At 36.1% G+C, this 23,242-nt stretch overlaps 5 protein-coding genes across 11 annotated transcripts; 3 read left to right on the top strand and 2 right to left on the bottom strand.

Moving 5' to 3' along the window:
* Positions 1-530: 530 nt before the first annotated feature.
* LOC125190316 (uncharacterized protein At4g17910-like) lies at positions 531-3,892 on the bottom strand. 4 transcript variants are annotated; one of them, XM_089058197.1, is made up of 14 exons: positions 3,796-3,892; positions 3,622-3,685; positions 3,497-3,545; positions 3,204-3,397; positions 2,990-3,065; positions 2,824-2,913; positions 2,606-2,679; positions 2,216-2,303; positions 1,952-2,078; positions 1,726-1,830; positions 1,441-1,570; positions 1,294-1,345; positions 1,150-1,194; positions 531-911 (listed from the first exon to the last, which is right to left on the bottom strand). In XM_089058197.1, exons 4-14 carry the CDS (start codon positions 3,239-3,241, stop codon positions 648-650), a joined length of 1,089 nt encoding a protein of 362 aa, XP_088914323.1. In that variant the 5' UTR covers positions 3,242-3,397; positions 3,497-3,545; positions 3,622-3,685; positions 3,796-3,892; the 3' UTR covers positions 531-647. The 4 variants fall into 4 exon arrangements, with proteins under 4 accessions (XP_088914323.1, XP_088914324.1, XP_088914322.1 ...); XM_089058198.1 differs by having other exon boundaries at positions 2,990-3,043; XM_089058196.1 differs by having other exon boundaries at positions 3,204-3,277.
* A 3,093-nt stretch (positions 3,893-6,985) lies between these two features.
* Positions 6,986-9,842, top strand: LOC125186282 (lipid phosphate phosphatase 2-like). Of its 3 annotated transcripts, none has more exons than XM_048082636.2 (8): positions 6,986-7,537; positions 8,064-8,288; positions 8,381-8,468; positions 8,565-8,674; positions 8,872-8,962; positions 9,069-9,257; positions 9,350-9,443; positions 9,550-9,770. In XM_048082636.2, the coding sequence occupies exons 1-7, from the start codon at positions 7,484-7,486 to the stop codon at positions 9,430-9,432; spliced, it is 840 nt and encodes a 279-aa protein (XP_047938593.2). In that variant the 5' UTR covers positions 6,986-7,483; the 3' UTR covers positions 9,433-9,443; positions 9,550-9,770. The 3 variants fall into 3 exon arrangements, with proteins under 3 accessions (XP_047938593.2, XP_088915782.1, XP_047938592.2); XM_089059656.1 differs by having other exon boundaries at positions 6,989-7,537; positions 9,081-9,257; positions 9,350-9,409; positions 9,550-9,842; XM_048082635.2 differs by having other exon boundaries at positions 6,990-7,537; positions 9,350-9,409; positions 9,550-9,842.
* A 2,196-nt stretch (positions 9,843-12,038) lies between these two features.
* On the top strand, positions 12,039-14,917 carry LOC125200353 (lipid phosphate phosphatase 2-like). 2 transcript variants are annotated; one of them, XM_089058328.1, is made up of 8 exons: positions 12,043-12,266; positions 12,950-13,174; positions 13,267-13,354; positions 13,460-13,569; positions 13,669-13,762; positions 13,937-14,125; positions 14,222-14,281; positions 14,641-14,917. In XM_089058328.1, the coding sequence occupies exons 2-8, from the start codon at positions 12,959-12,961 to the stop codon at positions 14,739-14,741; spliced, it is 858 nt and encodes a 285-aa protein (XP_088914454.1). In that variant the 5' UTR covers positions 12,043-12,266; positions 12,950-12,958; the 3' UTR covers positions 14,742-14,917. The 2 variants fall into 2 exon arrangements, with proteins under 2 accessions (XP_047953968.2, XP_088914454.1); XM_048098011.2 differs by lacking the exon at positions 14,641-14,917 and having other exon boundaries at positions 12,039-12,266; positions 14,222-14,630.
* Positions 14,918-18,032: 3,115 nt separating this feature from the next.
* LOC125191268 (zinc finger CCCH domain-containing protein 15-like) lies at positions 18,033-19,541 on the top strand. Its single transcript, XM_048088784.2, has 3 exons — positions 18,033-18,127; positions 18,364-18,871; positions 19,010-19,541. Exons 2-3 carry the CDS (start codon positions 18,404-18,406, stop codon positions 19,337-19,339), a joined length of 798 nt encoding a protein of 265 aa, XP_047944741.2. The 5' UTR covers positions 18,033-18,127; positions 18,364-18,403; the 3' UTR covers positions 19,340-19,541.
* A 1,251-nt stretch (positions 19,542-20,792) lies between these two features.
* Positions 20,793-21,652, bottom strand: LOC125190546 (E3 ubiquitin-protein ligase RHA2A). Its single transcript, XM_048087875.2, has one exon. It carries the CDS (start codon positions 21,547-21,549, stop codon positions 21,061-21,063), a length of 489 nt encoding a protein of 162 aa, XP_047943832.2. The 5' UTR covers positions 21,550-21,652; the 3' UTR covers positions 20,793-21,060.
* Positions 21,653-23,242: the final 1,590 nt, after the last annotated feature.

Below are 23,242 nucleotides of genomic sequence, written 5' to 3'. Positions count from 1 at the left end.
TAATAAATTCATGCGTCCGCCACTGAGTATATAATTAGTATTAAACCAAAAGTGCGATATGAGAAGCTATTATTATGGACGTACTTGCTGACTCTGTTATGTGTTAATAATTTTTGTTTTTTAATATCTCAGGGTTTTGAGAAATTAATATAGTATGATAGGAATATTTTGTAATATTTTATTAAATATTTCAAAATAATACGTATATTAAATAATGGAGTTGCCTAAATTCGTTGTGCGATTATGATCACCATGAAATTGACCCACTTGCAGCTTATTGTAGTACTATCAATTTGTTGTTTTTGCATCTCTTTTGGAAAAACTAATACCCCCTTAAAAAGGATATATATTACCTTTCCGTTAGTCCGTTTTTATATCATTAAAAACTCTATTATTTTGGTTAATGCTATTATTGGTTGTGGATGTAGTAGATGATTACCCTGACGTTAATATTGAGGAAACATTTAGATAAAGTTATATTCGAATCTATTTCAAAAGATTCTCATATCTATCAAGAGTGTGAAGCAAGATTGGAAATCAAGCAAACGGTGGTGAGATTTTTTACTACCAAAACTTGAACACCATGCCAAAAAAGTTTGCAATTCCCACAACATAACATAAAATGAAGGCATAAGCAAACAAGATAGCTACAGCTGAGATCGATGAAGCTGATAGAAGTTCACCAATCCTGTAAGAACATTAGCCTGCACACATTCAGAAAACTGGTGGCCAGTCGCTCGATCGAGACATGATTCATCATATGTATGCAAACAGCAAACATGAGCAAGGGTGGGTGCTACTATCTCTCTAACCAGTAGAAACGATGCCAACATATTTCGACTAAAAGCTTCTTCCATGGCTGAACTCTTGCATCCCGGAACACAGTCGAACATCATTACAATGCCTAACACCTGGGAGAGAGTGATATGTAGTTATTGCTTGATTGGAAGCAGCAAACAGCATAGAAAGTACAGGGTTTGTTCACACTTGCAAAATTATGCAGAGAAAAGAAGACAGTTTTCATTACTGATATCAATTTAGTAACATCAATGTACTACAATATAAAGAAATTAGAATACAAATTTATGCATGATTAAAATAATTTAACAGGATCATCTTTTTCATGAATCAAAAATACGAAAAAGTTACCTGAAGGTTGATAGCCAAGATAAGAGATACATATGCCATGTTGCACTGCACAGAAATCTCGAAGTCATTATCTTCTAGGATGATACAATGATACACATTAGTTATATTACAAGTGCAAGAGTGACATTTCAGAGTGATAATTACCATTCGGCAAGATGTTGCTTCAACATACCAGTCAAGAAGCAAAGTTAGTGACCTGTAACAAGACAAGAAGGAAACCATATGACTTGGTATATTGTTCAATTAAACAATAAAGAAGTAACTGCTGGGACCAAAACACAGTCCCCTTACCAGAAAAACATGCAAAGAACCCAAACTCTAGTTCTCATCCAAGTCTTGGTTTTCAATATAGCATCAGCATTGTCTCCAAAGAAGGCATAGCTTCCAATTCTGACACCAATAAGATACATACCCCAATATCCTGAAACCAAGAACAAACCAATGGCATAAAGTTCAAATTTCATATCATTTATGGGAGAATGTTTATGTTCACAATATTTCCGAGGAGAAATGTATAAAGAAGAAACAGAGAAGGACAAGCAATGAGAAATACCCAAACTACAAGGAGATCCTCACCAAATATGCTAAAAATCCCTTCCTTGTTTTGGCTAAAGATGTCACTTTTCCTGTCTTTAGAAAGAAGATATAAATTCAGCCCACGCAATAGTAAGGCTTGATAACCTGATATCACATACAGTCCACACATGTTAAACGAAACAAGTTATATGATTTATATAACTGTTATAGCTAAGGACCTCAGCTAGAATAGATTGGAAATTGGAAATTGGAAATTGGGCAGTACCTATTAGGATTAATGAACCTAGAATACCACAGTATTTAGGATGAACATTAACGATTAATGTGAGGATAGCCATAGCAGCTAGAGTGAAAAAGAAGTTCCAATGGACACCATATTCACCAACGTGAACCTATACGAAACAAACACAAGCTAAAATGAAGGAAAACATGCAAACACAATCATTTTAGGCGCGTGAGCTTAGAAAATTCAGAGGATGATCATCAAACGCAGAAGGGTAAATAAGTTGAAAATCCCATATTACTGTACCTGGTAATTCACACTTGAAGTAGAGACAAGTCGAGCAAAACCCAAAATAATCAATGGACTAGTTGAACGAAGGCCAGTACTCAGTGTCCTAGATTGGCACAAATGAACTAGAAATTAAGAGTACCCGATCAATTATAATAGGTTAACAACACATAAAAAAGATATTATACGAAAATGCTGCAGAACTGGCAACTAAAATCTAACTCAACAGCCATTGAATAATACAAGAAACTAAGAATACCTTGGTATTTGTCAATAAATAAATGCAACTGCAACTTTAAGAAACTAAGCTAATTGGGACCAGAACCAAGTCATTCTGGTCTCCAGGACTGCCGCGAGGATATAGAAAGCAATCAAGCACACATGTGGAAAAGAACTTTAGTTTCTTACATATTTGCGATGCCACGTGCCTGTCGTGAAACCAAGGCATTTGCTACTACAAATGCGCCAACCCCAAGATCCATCTAACATGCAAATGGAATATCAGACTTTATCCCCAAACTAATAGAAGCTCAAAGTTGGACAAAAGAGTGAAAGCTATTGCAGACGGTGATACAAACAAACACGCAAAATGAGGACTTATGCCAAAGTAAGCACATAATTCTAACCAATCCAGTCCCATATGTCTCTGTTTTCGCGTATCTTCTGGGAAATATCTTGAAATCAACAGCCAAAATAGAGAAGCATGTAACAAGCATCTGAAGTAAATCATCCTTGTTAAAACAGTAGAGAAAACCGATGTACTATTTGATTAACAAAAGTTTGACCGTGTACCGTAGAGATTCTGTAAGATGTGATATCTTCCCTAATAGAATCTACACCACCTTCCTGCAAGAATGAAGGTCGATTTGTTCTAAAGATTAAATTAATTCCAAAAACATGAGAAATGCAAAATCTAGTGAAGTACTATTAGAACCACTAAAATTCACAAGAATCTTTAATACTATCATTATAAAACAATCCCTAACAGAAATCTTCACAATTTTACCTATCAAATGTTTTCAGGCAAAACAGCAGCAAAAGCATCAAGACTGTGCTCCAATAAGTCCATTCTGCCAAAACCTGTCATCAGATATAAAATATAAGGCATAGCAATGCAGAGATAATCAATAAGCAAGACTGCAACATAAGCTTTGAAACTCTTTCCACCACCAGCAACGTTATCATCTTTCTTAGGATGGCCTAATTTTACCCAAAAAATTAAACTAAAGTCATCATGTGAAATGAACAAAACAACAAAGAGAATTCACAACTGCGAACATTCAAAAACTATGCAATTACCATTACTGATCCAGTTGAATCCGATGCAACGTCTAATAAGAACCAAAATCTGAAGAGAACGAAAACAATTATGAGCTCACGACGCAAACAATAAAACCGAGAACACTGCATAGCTAAATACTAACCGAAAGATTTGTGATCAGAAAGAAAATTTCAAGCTTCGAAGACCCCGTTAAGTGACTCGCGAATCTGTAACAAGGAGTAATGATTTTTGACGATAAATCTCATAAAATTTTCAAATTAGCACGGCAAATTTGAAAGGAGGTGAAAGTAAAGATCAAGTTTTCGACTGTAATCACAGTTCTTTAAGGTGCCTATTGGGATTGAAGGACTCCATTGATGGAGCTTGACTAATGAGAATTGCTGTAGAAGAAGAGCAACAGAAAAATGATTTTGGGCTTAAGATTTTGGGTCATGGAGTATAAAATACGGGCTGATGTATGATATAAACATCACTGAAAAAGCCCAATATCGATGATCAATGGTGTATATTTTTTTGATAGTGTATAAATGTCTAGTTTGGCCAGTTTTTGGTTAGTTCCATAATTTTATATTATAATTTTGTTATTCTTTTTTAATTGTATCACGACAATAAATTATGGTGTATTACGTGACTGACTTTATTGATGTGATGCATACACGTGTAAAAATTAAAAACATAGCTAACTAGGTCTATTAAATGACGTTGTTTAAGTAACTGAATATTTTATCTACATAGTATTTTTTGTTTGCAACAAGGGAGGATCTACTTAGAGAGGATAAGGGGCAATTGCCCCTGCTAAATGAAATATATTTTATTTATACTAATTTGTTATTCAATTTTTAAATTTTTTAGTTTATTTCAGTAAATTTTGAAATTACACTTGATGAAGAAACATACTCCTACTAGTATTTGAATTCTTTCGTGCAAGGAAATTCGTGTGACCAGACCCCCACAATAAATAAAACAGTAGGAGTATGATCTACTCATTAGATAACACCATTATGATAAAGAACGCAATGTCAAAAGAATAATTACCATAAGGCCGAAAATCAAAATTGAAAAGAGAATTACTCTCTTAAATAAAAAATTGTGCATGAGACTTTCATTTTACATTTCGAAAGGATGACTATCTCGTCATCATTTTCTATTACTACTACCTTCGTTCCAAATGTATGTATAAAATCCATTTGATTTTAGTAATTTTAATCGTTTGAAAAATCGTTCATGGGTAATCGTTCATTTCGAAGTCATCTACTACTACTATTGATTTTCTCAAATAAATATAAAATCAAATAAACTCAATAAATACTCGTTCCACGATAGACACAAGATGGCCTTTAGGGCATCCACAGCGGTTCACAAAACCGTCTCTATCTCGTCTCGGAGAGACGAGACGGATAAGAGACGCCGCTGTGGGATGCATCCCGTCCCCATCCCGTCTCTATCTCGTCCCACGTCTCTTAGTGAAGGGGCTCCCGGCGAGACGAGACGCCATGCGCTTGGGCGACGTGGCGAGCTCCGGTTCGTGCGTGACGCCCACTCGCCGTCCCGCGTGGCGTCGTTTGTATCCGTTAAAATTGATTTTTTTTTTAAAATCAGAAAAAATTCAAAAAAATAAAAAATATATATAAAAAAAATTTCAAAAATTATACTAGCCGTTTATAGCCGTTTTTTACAAATTTTTAATTTTTTTAAAATTTTTTTTAAGCCCCAAATCACTTCTATAAATACCAAATCATTCCCACAAATTATCCACCATAAAAAACTCTCTATTCTCACTCAAACACACTACATTCTTCATCTCAAAATATTTTTCTTCTCCCAAATTTAATCAATTCATGGATCCATTTGAGCTAATGCGTCAACTAATGGAGAAATCGCTAGAAGAAGATCGACGTAGGGAGGAGGAGGAAGCCGCGGCGCGTCAAAAGCGAACCCGGAAATACATCCATCGTGACAGGGAGCAAGCCGCTGCAAGGTTGGTACGCGATTACTTCTCTAACAACCCGAGATGGGATGATACCTACTTCCGTCGCCGTTTCCGTATGTCACGCCCGCTATTTTTGCATATCGCAAATACATTGGCGGCCCGGGAAGAGTACTTCCAAGAAGGTTTCGACGCTACTGGCCGTCCCAGTCACACGGCGCTCCAGAAATGTACTGCAGCAATCCGTCAGCTTGCTACTGGACAAACGGCGGATTTGTTCGACGAATACCTACACGTCGGAGAAACCACTGGGAGACTTTGTTTGATGAACTTCTGCAAAGGCGTCCGGGCAGCCTTCACCGACGAATTTCTGAAGAAGCCAAACACCGCGGATTGTCAGTTTCTGCTCCAACTTCACGAACAAGCACACGGGTTTCCCGGGATGCTCGGGAGCGTCGATTGCATGCATTGGCAATGGAAGAATTGCCCAACGGCGTTGAGAGGGTCATACACGAGCCGCCACAAAGGCACCCACCCCACCGTTATACTCGAGGCCGTCGCCGACTACCGGCTATGAATTTGGTATGCGTATTTCGGGGTCCCCGGCTCGAACAACGACATCAACGTGCTCAACCACTCCGACCTCTTCACCGAAGTTCTGAATGGTAAAGCGCCGGCCATCAACTTCGTCGCTAACAACCGCCAGTATAAAATGGGGTACTATCTTGCCGACGGCATCTATCCGAAGTGGCCAACCTTCGTGAAGACGTTCAACAGGCCTGCGAACGAAAAACAGGCTCTTTTTGCGCAGAAGCAAGAGGCTGCTCGCAAGGATGTGGAGAGAGCGTTCGGGGTTCTCCAAGCTCGATGGAACATCATCAAAGCCCCGGCTCGTACTTGGTTTATAGATAATATGGTCGACATCATGTATACGTGCATAATCTTGCACAACATGATTGTTGCCGACGAAGGACCTCAGGCGGGAAATTGGTTCGACCCTGAGACCGCGGGAAGCTCTACCGCAAGTAGTCCGCCTCGCAGTGGATTGCATCCGTCTTTGGAAGAGCGGATGTGTATTGGGGCTAGGACACGTGATTCTACCGCCCACGGCCAACTTCAGGAGGATCTAATGGAGCACATTTGGGCAAAATTTGGCAACGAGTAGACGCAAATGATCTTCATTAGACAGCTCTTTGCCTCCATTTTTTTAATGGTGTGTATTTTTATTTTTTTAGGATTTTAATTATGTGTGTTTTTATTTTTTTAGGATTTTAATTATGTATTTTTTTTTGTTTTTAGGATTTTAAATTGTAATTTTATTTTATTTAATGAAGTGTGTTTTTTATTAATTGGATTTGTTGAAAATAAAAATAAAAAATGAAATTGAATGAATAGTTAAGAGATGAGATGATTAAGAGATGGATGGATGTGGGTGCTATCTCTTAGTTAAGAGATGGAGTGAAAAGTATAGTGGGGCCCATAAATAGTGAAGAGATGAGACGGTTAAGAGACGGATAAGAGACACTACTGTGGATGTGGATGCTCTTACCGACTCAAAATCATTATTGATTGGTACAATTGCCCCTTGACCCAAACGAATCCCATGCGCCTCATCAGTTCTCTTCCACTTCAATTTGAAGTCTTCATCATTTCTCCCTCCCTCTATTTGTAGAGTTGGTTTCTAATATCTCATTATCTCTAAAAATAATTTACTAATCGTGATAATTAGTGATCCTTTTTGAGTAAAAGCTCTTAATGATTGTATGCTAGATTTGATGAAGTTGGGGTCCATTAATTTGAAGTTTAGACAGCAACATGAGAAAAATATCTCCGTCCAAAATTTCCTTAAATAGGAGTATCACTTATTTTGGTTTTACCACCAAATCGCAATGCCATTCGGTTATGGATAACAAGATTCTATTTTTCTTGCTATTTGGGCTCGGTATCTTTACGCGTCTTGTAATTATTTACCGTCTTTTCTAAACAACGTCTTACCCACTTGTGGGTCAGCTCTCCTTCAAAATTCTTGATTTTTTGAGGTTTAGTTTGGTGGGTTTGCTTCGATTATTGGGCGCAAATGGGTTGGAAGATTTCTTTTTGTCCCAACACGACTCTCCGGACAATGTTTCAGGTTTGTTTGTTTATGTTTTTCTTTTCGTTTCTCGATTTTTCTTTAAAAATTTAGTATAGTATGTAGGAGTATTTTTTTTGTTAATCAAGAATTTTGTTCAGTTGGTTGTTGAAAATATAACTTCTTTTAGAGGCTTGGATTAATGTATTTTCTATTTGGTTTCTTCGGTATTCAATTTATTGTTGAATTCGATATGATGTAGCTTGTATAGTTAACATATCTGTAACTCAATTTGCAGAATTACCAACAACAAAAAAACATGAATAAAACTGTGATGTAAAAATCTAGAGGTGTTTGGTTTCAACCTCTAGATTGATTATCAAGAATTTGTACTCATTTAGTTAATCGTTTATCAAGAATTTTGTTCAGTTGGTACCATATATGATCACTAAAAGTTCTTTCTTGATGCAGTAACATATGGTTAAGTGATCCAACTTTGTCACTGCAATGCTGAATTATTGAGTTTGCTAGTCTTTACTTTCACGAATTGACACGAGACTTATATGTATTGCGCGCTACCAAACAGGTTAGGCCAAGTCAGACTGAGCTAGAATGTCGACACACTATTAGGTCTCACGGGAGGAAACTTGCTGGAGACCACAAGCACGACTGGCTGATTTTGTTGCTACTCGTGGTCATAGAGATCATTCTGAATGTCATCAACCCATTCTATAGGTTCGTTGGAGAAGGCATGATGGAAGATCTCAAGTATCCGATGAAGGAAAACACTGTCCCCGTTTGGGCAGTTCCTGTGAGTAGAAACATCTTAGTAGTTTGTTTAAGGTTACCACCATAAGCTAACATTGTTTCAAATCATGTTGTGTATATCTTGTGGTGAATTAGCTGTATGCAGTTTTGCTGCCTATGACCGTGTTCTTTCTCTACTACCTTCGGAGAAATGATGTGTATGATCTTCACCATAGCGTGCTAGGTATAGTTATTTTGACCTTTTGGGACTAGTAAAGTTTAGGCTTCCCGTTTTTTGGTTCAATGAAGAAAACCTAGTGATGTAACTGCATTACTGCAGGGCTGCTCTTCTCTGTATTGATAACGGGAGTTCTCACTGATGCCATAAAAGATGCAGTTGGCAGGCCCCGACCGGACTTTTTCTGGCGCTGTTTTCCTGATGGACGTGATGTATGTCGTCTTAATATCTGAATTATTGAGTTTATATATGAGTTTGGAGTGTTGTTTTTTGGTTTGAAAACCAATACATAGGCATTATGTTCGACTCCACAGTGACACGATCGTTATTTGCTAAAACAAAAGGGCTCATGTTTTGGACAGAGATGAACATACTATCTTATCTTGTAGTATTATCTTCTCTTCGACAGGAGTATGATCGTTGGGGCAATGTGGTGTGCCATGGAAAACCGGGTGACATAAAAGAAGGGCACAAGAGTTTCCCGAGCGGTCATACTTCATGTAAGAACCCCTTCCTCTACTCAAAACAAACATAAAAAGGAAGACACGCGCGTGTTATGGTCTAGATCAAAGCTCATGGTCTTCATTATTCTACGATATTTTGCAGGGTCGTTTGCAGGTCTAGGCTTTCTGGCCTTGTATATGTCAGCAAAAATCAAATGCTTTGATCGCAGAGGGCACGTTGCAAAACTGTGCATCATCTTCCTCCCTATCCTCGCTGCTTGTCTTGTTGGGGTTTCTCGTGTGGACGACTACTGGCATCACTGGCAAGACGTGTTTGCTGGCGGCATCCTAGGTACGTTTGTTCCAACTGTTTGAAAATTCACTACACGACTACAAATGCTGCTCACATTTTCAGATTTTCTTCACAACTGTTGTTAATTGTAGGTCTTGTAGTTGCTACCTTTTGCTACCTGCAGTTTTTCCCACCTCCATACCAGAATGAAGGTACACTTCTCATCATGTGGTGAAACACAAAAATGTATGTGTGTTGGCCTAGCAGTAGAGTGGTTAATGCCTCTGTTGAGTCTCTAAATTTAACATTACCAAAAAAGAAAAACACGGTATGTAACGTGGGATTTTGCTAGGATGGGGTCCTTATGCTTATTTCCGCGCTGTGGAGGACCTTCGTTCCAACTCTCTTCCGCCAGATGTGATGACCATGCTAGGAACGAACCAGCAACGAGTAGCAACGAGTGTCGTTGGTTCCAATCTTGACTCAGTCTTTGATGCCATGGAGACAGGAAGAAAGTAACACTACTTGTTCAAGTCTTGTGGCATTTTATCAAATTTCTTTTTATTTGTTTTACCCTTTCTTTTTGTGTAAATCATCTTAACCAAAAGCGTAATTATCATCAACCTGTTATCGACGGTTTACCTATGCACTTTTGTTCGAGTGAAAGAATAGGGCTTCAAACACACGAGCTCGACTCGAACCAAAGCTATTAAGTTTTGTGTCCGGTTTGAGCTCGATTCATGGATGACTACTTCCAGCGTTATTAAGCTGGTTTGTGGCTCGATCAAGCTGCGAATGACTCGTTTAGTGACTCAACCAATTATAAATTTGAAAGTATTTTTGTTAAATCAAGATTTATGAAAAATAGAGGCTCTTTGAGGAATGTGCAGAAGGATCATAGCTTTTAAAGACTTAAAAGAAACTAAAGAGTAAAGAGGAGTGTAGGGGATTCAAGCGATTTTTACTTTTTGTAATAGCTTTATCTTTATCACATGTTAAAAGGAATTAAAGGAAATAAGGCGTGATATGTAAATCCAATCGTGATAATGATGGTGCTCATTTTTGAGTGAATATGGCAATTTACACAAAGAAAATTACATTTTTTTCCTAAATTAATTAATTTTTTTTGCCAATTATCCAAGTAAGCTCATTGAGTAAACACAAATATGACTCTAAGTTGGTGCGGAGTCAAATGAAACTGCCGATTGAGGTGGGTGACGACAGTTGAAAGTATTGAACTATTTTCGAAAATAGAATGAGTGACATCCGTATTATTATTAATTTCCATTACAAGTTAAAATAAACCTAATTTAAAGGCCAAAACTGGTCCCGAACATATGCCCATTTTATGATTTTGGTCCTACACTTTATCTTCTAAATTTTGCATCCTGAACATTTCAACTCGAATCACAATTGGTCCTACACTAACAATACCGTCAATTTTTAAACGGTTTTAACTCGATTTTGATAGTTTTAACAGTCTCATTCGGGTTAAAACCGTTTAAAAATTGACGGAAATGTTAGTGTAGGACCAATTGTGATCCGAGTTGAAATGTTCAGGATGCAAAAATTCAAAAGATAAAGTGTAGGACCAAAATCATAAAAGGGACATATGTTCATGACCTGTTTTGGCATTTACTCTATATTTAACAATATAATTTTGATTGCACAAAATTATGAACCCTCGTATAAAACATACTAAATACTCCAAGTTTATAATATTATAGACCAAAATAACTACTAACTTTTCTAATGTAATAATAATATTATTATATTGTACCATCTTCATCTTAAGAAAGACGAATCATTTTTTAAGGGGTATGATTTTAGAGAGCGTTGTTCTGTGTTTGAAGTGGAAAGTGAATAAAATACGAGGATAAATGTGTTTCGATTTTAATAAAGAGTCATCTTTATTAGGACAGTTTAAATAAAAATAGTACTCCTTCTGTTCCACAGTAATAGAGGCATTTCATTTTGCGCACTCATTTTGATAAAATAATTATAAATAGTTAAAGTGGAGAAAAATTTAAGTAAGAGAGAGAATATTGTAGATAAGACACTTCTTTACATTAAATGTCTATCTTTTACTTTACTCTCTCTCCACTTTAACTATTTAATATCATTTTTTAAAAACAAGTGCAGAAAATGAAATGCCTCTATTACGAGTAGTAGTATTTTTTTCATAACATATTCTAAAATTAATTTTGTCTATGATTTATATAATTATAAATGTTTTATATGTTTATTTTTTTTATATACAAATATATGATGTATCTCATTCGAATTATGAGAAAATCTGTGTCTATGTAATGATAAGTTTTATTTCTGAAAATTGATAATACATCATGGTTTTAATCTGTGTGTGTACGCCTATGATGCGCATGATCTATATCACACTTTTTTAAGTTGCCTAATAAATTTATAATAATATCTATTGTTACATCTAAAATATATTAATAGATCTTTAATCTATTGTGACATGTTGTACTAGGTGTTTTACCCATTGTGACACTTTATTTATTCTGGGAGACTTCCAAGTATTTGATACACGTAGTAGTAGTATTTTGTAAATCCTTTTAATTAAATGCAAATATGAGATTTTTTGGATCTGAAATGTTATGTTAAAACATCTAAAATATTTGATACATATATTGATTATTGAACATAATACTATGACCAAAAAATTGAAACAAATATGGTGCAAAATATGAAATTTTACATGAAAAATGATAAAAAAAATATTAAATAAGACTATTGATTTCTAAAATCATAAATTTTAATACTCCTATGTTTTACTACTACTGATTTAAAATTAGGTTCAAAGTTTAAGCGTTTAGCTTCGTGAATTTTCTTCGAGTTTAAACAACCATTATTCTGTCAAAAGTCAGAATATCTGGACTGCATTGGACTGGGGTTGCTTTCTTTATTTGACTGAAGAATATTTGCAATCAACAATCTCTCTCTGAATTCGAAATTTGGAATTTCGCAAAATTGATATAGATTGGGTGCTCAGCGTATTTCTTATTCGTCTCTCTCGAGCGTGCATTCATATAGTGCCGCTCTTCTCAGGTGAATTATGTTTCACTGTTGCTTTTATATTAAAATCTTCAAATACGGTTGTTTTATTTATTTTTGAATAATAACTTGTTGGAGTTAATTGAATATTTGTTGGAATCAATTGTCATTCATCAGCTCCCGGTGAGATTTGTGAGTGTTGCTTCTTCTGTACAGAGTATTTTTTTGGTTGCTGCAAACTGCAAACGTGATTCTGAATAAAATTTTGCTCAGTTTTGTTATTCTTATGCTTGGAGAGCAAAGACGAACTTACGAATTCCTCCGATGTAAAAATGCAGTAATGAAATTTTGGCACAGTTTATTGTTTTTGTGTTTGATAGCAAAAGAGAACTCTATGAATCGAAATACCGACGTTAGAAATTCACAAACGGAATTTTTCAGGAACATCAGAAATTCAAAAATGAAATCTCAGTGGAAGATAGGAGTTAGCGACTAAAGTGTTGTTGTGCTGCAGGAATTGAACTGATTATATAGTTACCTTGTTCAGATACTTGTAAATGTAAATATAATTTGATTTCCGCATTTTCACCTGCATGAACTAGTGTTTATGTGATTGTTAACTATATGTGCTTCTCAAATGATAACAGAGGAATTTATTTTTCGGCAACCTCTAAAGTTTTGGTTTTAGAGTCTGAATCATTCACTACAATTTTTGTACTATTTTGAATTTGTTCTAGGCTGTGAAGATGCCGGAGATTCAGTTGGGTGCTCACACATTAAGATCTCATGGTGCTCAAGTAGCCAGGTTTCACATGCATGATTGGTTTATACTTTTTCTGCTTGTGGCGATCGACATCAGCCTGAATGTCATCGAACCATTTCACCGGTTTGTTGGTCAAGATATGATGACTGACCTCAAGTATCCGTTGAAAGATAACACCGTTCCCATTTGGGCTGTTCCGGTATGCAGTGTCTTCAAATCGGTGTATTACTGCATATAAATTGAGATACCTTCAGACAGATAACTATTTCCTCTAATAAAAATATGTGACAGATAATTGCAGTAATATTGCCTCTCCTTGTCATTCTTGTCTTCTACTTCATTCGACACAATGTCTATGATTTACACCATGCTCTGCTGGGTATGGCTCTCATTTTCTCGCCTGCCCTTTTTCTTTTCCTCTGCCAATCGCATTGATCAAAAGCTTAGAATTGATGTGATATTATTTGTGTGCATCCACTTTCAGGACTGCTTTTTTCTGTACTTATTACTGGTGTTCTCACTGATGCAATTAAAGATGCTGTTGGCCGACCTCGACCAGACTTCTACTGGCGCTGCTTCCCTGATGGTAAACCGGTAAGTCCTGTTGGTATGCTGCGATTTTAGACCCGGAACAACTTATACTGCATATGCAGCCACTAGCATTCAGTAACTGTACTTCACTTTGGTGGATAGTTTTTTCATAATGTGACAGGGAATGTCCAGTGCACTGGATCAAAGAGTGTCATAAAAGAAGGTCATAAAAGTTTTCCCAGTGGACATACTTCATGTGAGTGATTCCTTGTGACACCTGATACTCCTATTGCAAGAAATCAGTCTCTTAGTCTCATATGCTGTCGCTGCTATATACGTATACTAATCAGTGAAACCTAATATTTCCGTATAATGCTGTTACACGAGCTTTGTTGTCTTAACCAAAGACTGGGTTGGTTATTGTTCTTAGGGTCCTTTGCTGGGCTTGGCTTCCTGGCCTGGTATTTGTCTGGTAAAATTAAAGTGTTTGATCGCAGAGGCCACGTAGCAAAGCTCTGTCTCGTCTTTTTTCCATTACTCTTGGCAGCATTAGTAGGAGTTTCGAGAGTTGATGATTATTGGCATCACTGGCAGGATGTCTTTGCTGGAGGTCTACTAGGTATTTCATAAACAATATGGGGTATCCTCGGTTTCAGTTACGTGGTTTAGGTCTATACTTTCTTTTACTAATAATCTGTGGTTGCTCAACATGTAGGGTTGACAGTTGCTTCATTTTGTTACTTGCAATTTTTTCCTCCACCATATGACATAGACGGTACTCTTCTCCACACTTATTTTCTGTCCGTGATTGCCAGAGTTCGAAAGAAATTTTATTTTCTGTTTCAAGTTAATATCTTGGGAATGGTTGATAGCTATCAATGAATTAATGTTGTTAGAGATGTGATAAAGTTAAGCATCAGTGGCTGTGAAGTTATACAATATTAGGGCCCACATCATTTGCCTACCCATCTTTATATGTTCTATCTTCCCTCATAAACTCAATTTGCCATTTCATGGAAGGAGACTAGGAGTATTTATTTGTATGTTTTGATCACAGAATTTTCCGAAATCAAACCTTAAGGATAGAGGTTAAAACGATATGCTTGTAAATTCTTGTTTGTGATGATGAAGCAGGTTGGGCACCTCATGCATATCTCGACATGGTGGCAGAGTCACAGAGTGCTGACCATGGAATCCATCTTGCTGAACGAGAGTCGGAATTTGAGAATGTGTAAGTCTCTTATATCAAGTATGGGAGTCCAGAAAATGAGCTAGTGTATGCACATAGTAGAGAGAGGCTAATACATTTGCTAGAAGTAGAACTACTCTTACTATGATGATTTGGCAATGATCAGTTGCAAAACTCGCAGATTTTGATAAATTCTAATTGAATTATGAAGGTTGTCAAGTATGGCTCCTACTACATTTTTTTCTACTTGCTCAATTCTATAGATATTTTGGACTTGATAACGTGAAAGTTGAAACAGTCCATTTCTTGCATTTCAATTTCAGCCATGATCTGCTATTCTTGGAAAATGGTGGTAGCTATTGTTATTAATAAAAGTAACAATTGTGGATAATAGTAACATGTGTAAAAGCACAAAAGTATCCAACAAGAAAGCAAAAGGACAATGGGGACAAGGAAAGAAAAAATCGATACTATCTAAATTTTGAGGGTTGCAAAACTTTTACTATGAAATTTGAAGTTCTTGCATATTGCAGACATCTACAGTTCATATCTTTTAAATTTCTCCAATATAAGTATATTAAAAAAAGAGAGTAAAAAAGGGAACTTACATGTACCTCAATAGGAATAATATTCCAATTGTGATGCTAATAGTAACAACGATCTGTATCTCACCATCAAGCAGTGGAATCCCAAGGCCTCGAAAATTGGTAGGGACTGTATTTCATGATCCTTCTCTGGAAACTCTATGACAAGAATTTTGTAGAGAACAGTGCAATTGATGCAAAAATGAAACAAACTATTTTCTCCATTATAAGGTGATAAACAAATACTCTCTCTCCCACTTTAGCAATCCCAATTACTTTTCTGCACTCGTTTTGTTAATAAATAGTTATGGCAAAATAAGAGGGAGAATAATGTATAGAAGAGTATTTTGAGTATCTTTTTTATGTGTTCATAAATCTGGTGTTTCTTTGTCGAATTGAAATACATAATAAAATCTGAGCAGATTCTACCATTTCAATAATTGTTGATACATGAACATCAATTTAAACCATTCCATCTTGAGAAGCATCTGCCTGAATTATTCTGTATGTGCTTTATAAGTTTGCTTTAATCTAAACAGAATCCATGAAAATCCACTGCTCCAGATTAGCTCTTTCCTCGGAAAATAAAGCGCATCAATTGAGATAATTCCTATATATAAAATTCTTGAATCTAAATTATCATACCAAAATATTCTTGAATTTATGAATTTGAGATATTAATGTAGCCAAGACATGATATTGTGATATTAAGCTTGGTTGAAAATGGTTGAAGTTATTCTCTCATTGTAATGCAAAGTTCTACCTCCTTCAAATTTTCATAAATATATGCTATATGTAATAATTAAAAAATTTAAAACATTGCATTTAATATAAGAAGTATTTGTACCAAATATTTGCATTATCAGAACGCTAAAATGACTAATACACCTTAATTATGTGCTCCTATAATATATCAAAATGCAACTATGTACTTTATGCATATATCAAAATGCAACTATATATACACTTTATGCATTAGACTAGTGCATAATGTTTATACATTCAATGCAATCGTTCTCACTTCTCAAGTTATACTAATTTTTATGAAGATTTTAATTTGAACCCTTCTCTATCCAACAATTTTGCATATAGTTAGAATTTAATTAAATGCCGTCATAAATCATTCATGACGTTGGACAATGTCGTTAATCCGCCTTTAGGGCCGTGCTTTCTATGTGTACAGCTTCAAATAAAATACGAGATGAAACATGGTACAATGGTACCAATCATCGAACTGGATAATGCTGGAGAAGATGAAACTTCAATGTGAAGGTCAGTGAAAAATAGCAGGAGCTTAACAAACCATGACATTACAACAAAAAGGGACTTGTAATTGGTCAAAATCAAAATAGATAATTGCTAAGTTTCACCAGATCTTAAGAGATAGGAGTAGTTTAATGTTTTGTTAAAGAAGCAAAGTCGCTCGAGCACAATCATGAGTGTTTTGTCTGCTACAAGTGGCTTCTGTCTTAATTTAATCTAGCTTTCCAATGAGAAAATTATAATAAAGATACAAAATATGAGAATTTGCAAGCTCACCAACAGGGTTTAGTCTTGCCCACAACATCGTAAATTCTATAACAAGCTAGATGAAAAAGGCAAATCAATTAAAATGGGTGTTTGCTAACTACAACGTGTGTTCTAACTGTGGTTTTCAACTAACTGCAAATTATTTTGAGTAAGATCGATGAAAAGAGTTGATTGAGATATGATGGATTTTGTTCCTCTAACAAACTATTTTCACAAATATATATATCCCGCACGTTAACAACTACTAGTAATTGTTTAATAATACAATTTGGTGCTTTAAAAGATGGATAACTTTTTATATTACTAGATTCAAAAAATATAGTAATAAAAATGAAAAGGATAATCACCAATCACCATTTGTAAATGCATGTTTAAGTGTAAAATTAAATAATTGAAGCATCGAGAAGTCAAAATTAATAGGGGAAATGGCCGCATCAAACCCACATTTAATCATACAATTTGATGTCATTTGTATTTTTTTGAATAGCTCAAATATCCCTTAGTATCCATGATAATTTATACCCAATATATTAGGTGCCCAAAATACATGCTTTAATTAATACTCCCTCCGTCCCAACATAAGTGACCTACTTCTTTTGGGCACGGGATTTAAGGAATAGTATTTAAATAAGTTAAAGTGGAGAGAGTAAAGTATGAGAGTGGGAAAAGTAGAGGAGAGAAGAGAGAATAAAGTAGGTGGAGAATAAAGTAAGAGATATGACTTTTTGCTAAAAATGGAAATAGATCACTTATAGTGGGACACCCAAAAAGGAATACAAGTCACTTATCTTGGGACGGAGGGAGTATATAGTTGTAATAGTAAATTAGTAACGTGAAAATGCGCGACTTTGTTGGACAAATTGGTTACGATAGAGTTACGGTATTTGTTAGTATGTTGACACAATTATCCATTTAAATTGCTCACTTTTTTGCATGAATTATTTCACCATCACATAACAATATTTTAAAGATTTTTTTTAAATAGAGGAGTTTTATAATACGAAATTTGTTTTATTAATATATAAATCCTTAAGAATGATACATTGATACTGATACTTAATCTAATTTATAACATTCTTCCCGCCAATCCACATATATAGTACTAGTACTAATATTTAGGCAATTTTGTAATGACGAAAATACCCTTTAATGCAATCGCAGAGTGCTCACCTTCACCATGCAATTGCAATGTAGTAGTAATAGTATAAATTTTACGCCTTCTACTTGTCGATTTTATAGCTTCTCTGTCTCGTATAGGAGCAGAAGGTATTTTCGAGATCAATTTGGAGCTTACGCGTAAGCTTTGATTTTTAATCAGGTCAGCTAATCTAAACTCTAGTTCAATTCATCGACGCAATTGAAGGATGAAATTATCCTCAGATCAATTCTGCAGTGCGTAGAACTTTGATATTGTTGGCATGGTGCTCAATTTCAAAATTTTCTTCCGATTTAATTCTGTTATCCGAAGAAATAGCTTCAATTTTAAAAAACACAGCTATCGTTATCATAACAACATTCATGAATCTCACGTTTTTGCCTTTTTCTCTCTGGTAGTGGTGAATTGCGAAGCAGTGGTAAGTTGGCAGAATTCACGATGCAAAGAGAAATCTCAATCTCATCAGCCATCTCCACTCTGCCTTTCAACGGTGAATTCGATTTCGATCCGTCGTCAAATTACACTAACAGCGACGAATCCTCTAATTACTCTAGAGCCCTAGCGCCCCAATTCCAGCAGCTGCTGAATCAGGACTTGGCGATCCGCCACCGGATGGTCCTCTCGCGCCTCCGCAGCGTGGCGAAGCAGGCGCGGACCCTCCGGCAGGAGAACGTCAATCTCAAAATGGTCAACATTGACTTGAACAATCGCTTGGATCTGCTACTCAATTCGATGAAGATGAGTGCGGAAGAGGAGGGGACGAGTGAGGTGGGGGCGGCGCAGAGCCCCACTAGTGTGATGGATTCCGGCCAGGGTGGACTAGGAGAGAAGCAGCTTCATTTTCCAAACTGTATTTCAGTTCGTTCTAATGGCTATGTCAAACCATCAAACGAAAACAATGGGACGGTAATTTTTTTTTACTTTGAATGATAACATTGATTGATTGATTATATCTTTTATTCACGAAATCCAAAGGCATCCTCTGTAGCTCCTGATTCTGTTTGGACTCGATCTTATATAGGCCTTCTTATGTTGTGAATGCAGCAAAAGGTGTATGTGAAAGGTGAGGAGGAGCGAGCGGTGGAACTGGAAGTGTACAATCAAGGTATGTTGAAGACTGAGCTGTGCAACAAATGGCAACAAACTAGAGCTTGCCCTTATGGAGATGACTGCCAGTTTGCTCATGGCATTGCAGAGCTCCGGCCAGTCATCCGCCACCCTCGTTACAAGACTGAGGTCTGTCGCATGGTCTTGCACGGCGTCCCTTGCCCTTATGGCCACCGCTGCCACTTCCGCCACACTCTCACGGAGGAGGAGGAGGAGCTCGTGAGGGCCAGGAATTCCAACTCCCTTCAACCTATGAGCTGCCGGTAACTACTCTTTTAAGTAGAATGGGATTCGATGCTGTGAGTAAATAAGCATCAAACAGAGAGGCGAATGTTGAATGGCTTAGGATCTGAAACAGAGAATTATTGTGTGCTTTCATCATTTTGTGACGTTTCTTTACGTTTAAAATGTCATTAGTCGTAATAATGCATTGCCACGCTGATTATTAGTGCATTTTTCAGTTGTGTAATCATTTGTGGCCAATGTATGTCGTGTCTTGTTTATTGTCACACGATATTAATGCCAATTAAGTATTTGTATTTACTTTGATGATCTAGTGGGCTGGTAGCTTGATCCCTTAGTGGCCCATCCAGATTTGATATGTTAAATGGACAAAGGCCTCCATATTATCTTTTTAATGTTTTGGTTAAATTTTATGGTTTACGTGGTACATGCGTTATGTGTGTAAAAACTTGGCATATCATCAGAAAAAGAAAAAGAGATCATAAATTCTTAAATTTGGTTCCTTTTGAGAGGAGAAAAGAGAGTATTAACTGGGAAGATATGAATAATTTAGAAAATGGAATGGTCTCTCTACTCTCATTTTTCAAACCCCTAAAAATGGAAAAGAAATCCAAGGGGTTGCTGCACAACTCTCAATCACCAAGGGTTGAAAATTAATATACATCGAAAAAGAAATCAAGGGGGTTGCGAACGTAAGTAAAAAGATGATAATGTATCACCGTATTGTTTTATTCTTGTAGTATATATAATGATCATATTTTTTGTGTAAAACAAATAGTAGTAATAGTGAGCTTCTAAAGGCATTCTTTTATCTTCTGGAAATTTTAGTGGTCCATATATGCAAATAGGGACAAATAAAAAATAAAATAAATAGATAAACGTACTGGTGCAAAACTAGTGATATTTTCGCTATGTTTTACTCTCCAACTTTTCTTTCTTTTGTTGGAGCTTCTGTATTTTCATCATACTCTTTATTCATTTTGGTCTGTCTATACATGACGCAATTTTACACCTGCAGATCATGTATGCAATAACTGAATTTGTGTTGTTCCACAGTACACAATTTACACTCAATACTACTCCCTATAATAAAGATTCAAAAAATCATGTAATAAATATGGTTCTGATCATATACAAGTATATGAAATTATGTCTTTATAATATATTGAGTTCAGTTATAAATGTTGTATCATTAGTAGATGTATATTTAAAATTAAAATATTCGAAATTTATATAGTTGAATTTCGATATTCGGATTTAACATTGAAAAGGCTAAATTAAAGTTGTTTCTACACATGAAATGAAAGAAGCTTGGCTGGTTACTCGATATTTTCAATTCTTCCATTTTTTTATGTTGGCAATATGCAATGGATAAATATGATTACTTTCTTTTTTTGAGGTCTTCAAATTTTGTAGGAGTACCTCTTCATGATTAAGTAGAGTTTAATTGAATATAGTAGTACTCCACCATTAAAAGTTGAAGAAGGACAAGCACTCATTTTTTAAAATAAGCATTCTTAAGATGAAAGAGTCGGCCGGCTAAGATTTTGTACAGCTGCAAAAGAGTCGTGTATGCGACTCTTCAAAAAACAAAGGAAAAATAAATACCCTCTCAAGCTCAACAAAGAGAGAGGAAAAAGAAAAATGAAATGTAAAAGTCAATGGTCGAAAAACCATTGACATCAAACAAGGAACAAACCGAAAAGGGGCGACTTGATCACCACGCGCCACCGATAGATTCGTTACTACTGAAAGGGGAACCAAGCCAGGACGTCGCCGGCCACGCGCCTCCTCGTGCGATCCACGCGCTCCTCGGCCACGAGCGGCGCGCGGCAGAGTGGGCAGCTGAAGTTGAGCTGGTCGAGCCAGCCGTCGATGCAGTCCTTGTGGAACACGTGGCGGCACGCTAACTTGCGCACGGCCTCCCCGTCCTCGAACAGGTTCAGGCACACCACGCAGTCCGAAGCGCACCGCCCTGACCGGTTCGCGTATGGGTAGGCCCGGTTCAGATTCATCTGCTCGCAGAGGAGGATGACTCCGGCCAGACCGGACCCCACGGCGCTGTATAGCGAGGATGCGCCGGAATGGGGGCGGTCGGGGGAGAATACGCCGATTGCGCGCAGGATAGTGGTGAGAAGGGATCGGAGATAACGTACGCTTTTGGCGATCAGCACCACTGTGAGTATGAGGATGGATTCGGATGACACGTCGGAGAGCTGGTTTTGCAAACCCATTTTTTGATTTATTCGTTCATGCAATTGAGTAGAAGGCTTTGGGATGTTTGGGGTTAGAGATAAGTGATTGTGTATGTAAATGTGTGGTGTATGTATATATAGGGGGGATGAATTATGAGAGAGAATGCATAGATATAAGTGGACAGGTCAAGGCCTAACAAGTTGGAGGTGAAGGCCCATGTGAAAATTGGTGATCAACTATTATGTTGTTTTATTTAGGGTTTTTTGTTTTCATGTGTGATTTGCCATCATTGCTAGTATTTCATTTGTTTAGATATTTAATTTGTATAGAGTTTATACTAATCTTGTACTCCTACTATAGTTTATAATACAATATTAACTAGTTAAATCACCTAAATAGGATAGCTAGATATCAAAGTCATTTGTTGAATCGAGTTCATTAGTAACTTCTTAACTATCACCATGATTAGGGTTTTCATGACCTAGAACCATAGATTGTGGAAGAAACCCTCCAGTGTTTGTGTTTGTGTTTGTGTTTTTTATTTTCTAGATGGGAGTTGAATACTACTATAATACTTACTTCATATTTTAAGCTACTACTCTACTTCGTGTAATGATGTTGTTATCCAGCATTTTGTATTTGGGGAGTTGTTGCATAAAGTTTTGGAATTTGACAACTTCTTTAATTTGATTGGGGTTGTATATATATCATATCATATGCTATAATTTTCTCCATCTTTCTTTCCAAACCTTCATTTATTCGGTCTCAATATAAAATCATTGTTTGATTTTCAATTTGTGATGTCATTTATTTTGTTGTTTGGGGAATTATTACTATTATATTCATTTCGAAACCTACGCATATGCCTTTTTCAAATATGTTCAAATTATGCCTAATCAAGCAACACAAGTAGTAATATTATACTACAAGCTGATCAAGCTGTACCGAATTTAATTAGTTGCACCAAATCAATATTTGGTATCTTCTGTGAACGGCATGGCATGAAATCATCCACAACTTCAATTTTATCAAAAAATAATGCAGCTACAACGAAATAATATTGCAACATGCATGTCGAAATAAAAAAACAATAAATTGAATCTAATAGTGGATTAGCATGGTAGAATATGTGTAGACTTGTTTTGTAAATAAGGAATATTGTAAACGGTAAAGGCTTTGTTCTAAAAGGAAAATTTGTAGTAGTACATTATTTTTTTGTAGTAGTAGTACATTATTTGTGGATTCGTAACAAGTCAATTCTTGCACAGTATTCTTAGTGGGCAAATATATTTTTTAAAATAGAGTAACACTCCATTTGTAATTTGTAGCCACGCAAGATTTTTAAGTTGGAACGTAAGAGAGCATTGATAACAACATAATAATGTACTTTACCATAAAACTCGAATTAAAAAATAATTAAGAATGAGAAAATAACGCGTTAGGGCGGTGACAATAAGTGGTTTAGACAACGACCATCTGACTAAAAAAGATTTGCTAAGATTTCTTGTGCAACTTGCAACAATAAATTAAGTATTGGCACATGATATCATTAGAGTTTAAGCAAGAATTCTACATAAATTAAAGCTAATTGGGAATTTATATATAAGCAAACCATCTGTTCCAAAGACTTCATATCCGCCGACCACACATTTATTTGTCCCAAACTGTAATAAAATATTACTCAAGTTGATATAAAATAAAATTCACTAATTTTGTATGTTTTCATTAGTG

Source organism: Salvia hispanica, chromosome 5 (genome assembly GCF_029641045.1).
Source record: "Salvia hispanica isolate PSC_SH4W2 chromosome 5, Shi_PSC_v1, whole genome shotgun sequence".
NCBI classification, from domain to species: Eukaryota; Viridiplantae; Streptophyta; class Magnoliopsida; order Lamiales; family Lamiaceae; genus Salvia; species Salvia hispanica.
Note: the sequence above shows the minus strand (reverse complement) of the source record. Positions and strands in the feature narration are given on the sequence as shown.

Coding starts and splice junctions, on each gene's coding strand:
- LOC125190316 (XM_089058196.1), bottom strand. Junction 2,914..2,989: donor CATCTTACAGAATCTCTACG/GTACACGGTCAA, acceptor GATTTACTTCAG/ATGCTTGTTACATGCTTCTC. Junction 912..1,149: donor TCTTGGCTATCAACCTTCAG/GTAACTTTTTCG, acceptor ACTCTCTCCCAG/GTGTTAGGCATTGTAATGAT.
- LOC125186282 (XM_048082635.2), top strand. CDS start 7,484: ATGGGTTGGAAGATTTCTTTTTGTCCCAACACGACTCTCCGGACAATG. Junction 7,538..8,063: donor CTCTCCGGACAATGTTTCAG/GTTTGTTTGTTT, acceptor GCTACCAAACAG/GTTAGGCCAAGTCAGACTGA. Junction 8,675..8,871: donor GTTTTCCTGATGGACGTGAT/GTATGTCGTCTT, acceptor TCTCTTCGACAG/GAGTATGATCGTTGGGGCAA.
- LOC125200353 (XM_048098011.2), top strand. CDS start 12,959: ATGCCGGAGATTCAGTTGGGTGCTCACACATTAAGATCTCATGGTGCT. Junction 13,175..13,266: donor TTCCCATTTGGGCTGTTCCG/GTATGCAGTGTC, acceptor AATATGTGACAG/ATAATTGCAGTAATATTGCC. Junction 13,763..13,936: donor TCCCAGTGGACATACTTCAT/GTGAGTGATTCC, acceptor TATTGTTCTTAG/GGTCCTTTGCTGGGCTTGGC.
- LOC125191268 (XM_048088784.2), top strand. CDS start 18,404: ATGCAAAGAGAAATCTCAATCTCATCAGCCATCTCCACTCTGCCTTTC. Junction 18,872..19,009: donor CAAACGAAAACAATGGGACG/GTAATTTTTTTT, acceptor TTGTGAATGCAG/CAAAAGGTGTATGTGAAAGG.
- LOC125190546 (XM_048087875.2), bottom strand. CDS start 21,549: ATGGGTTTGCAAAACCAGCTCTCCGACGTGTCATCCGAATCCATCCTC.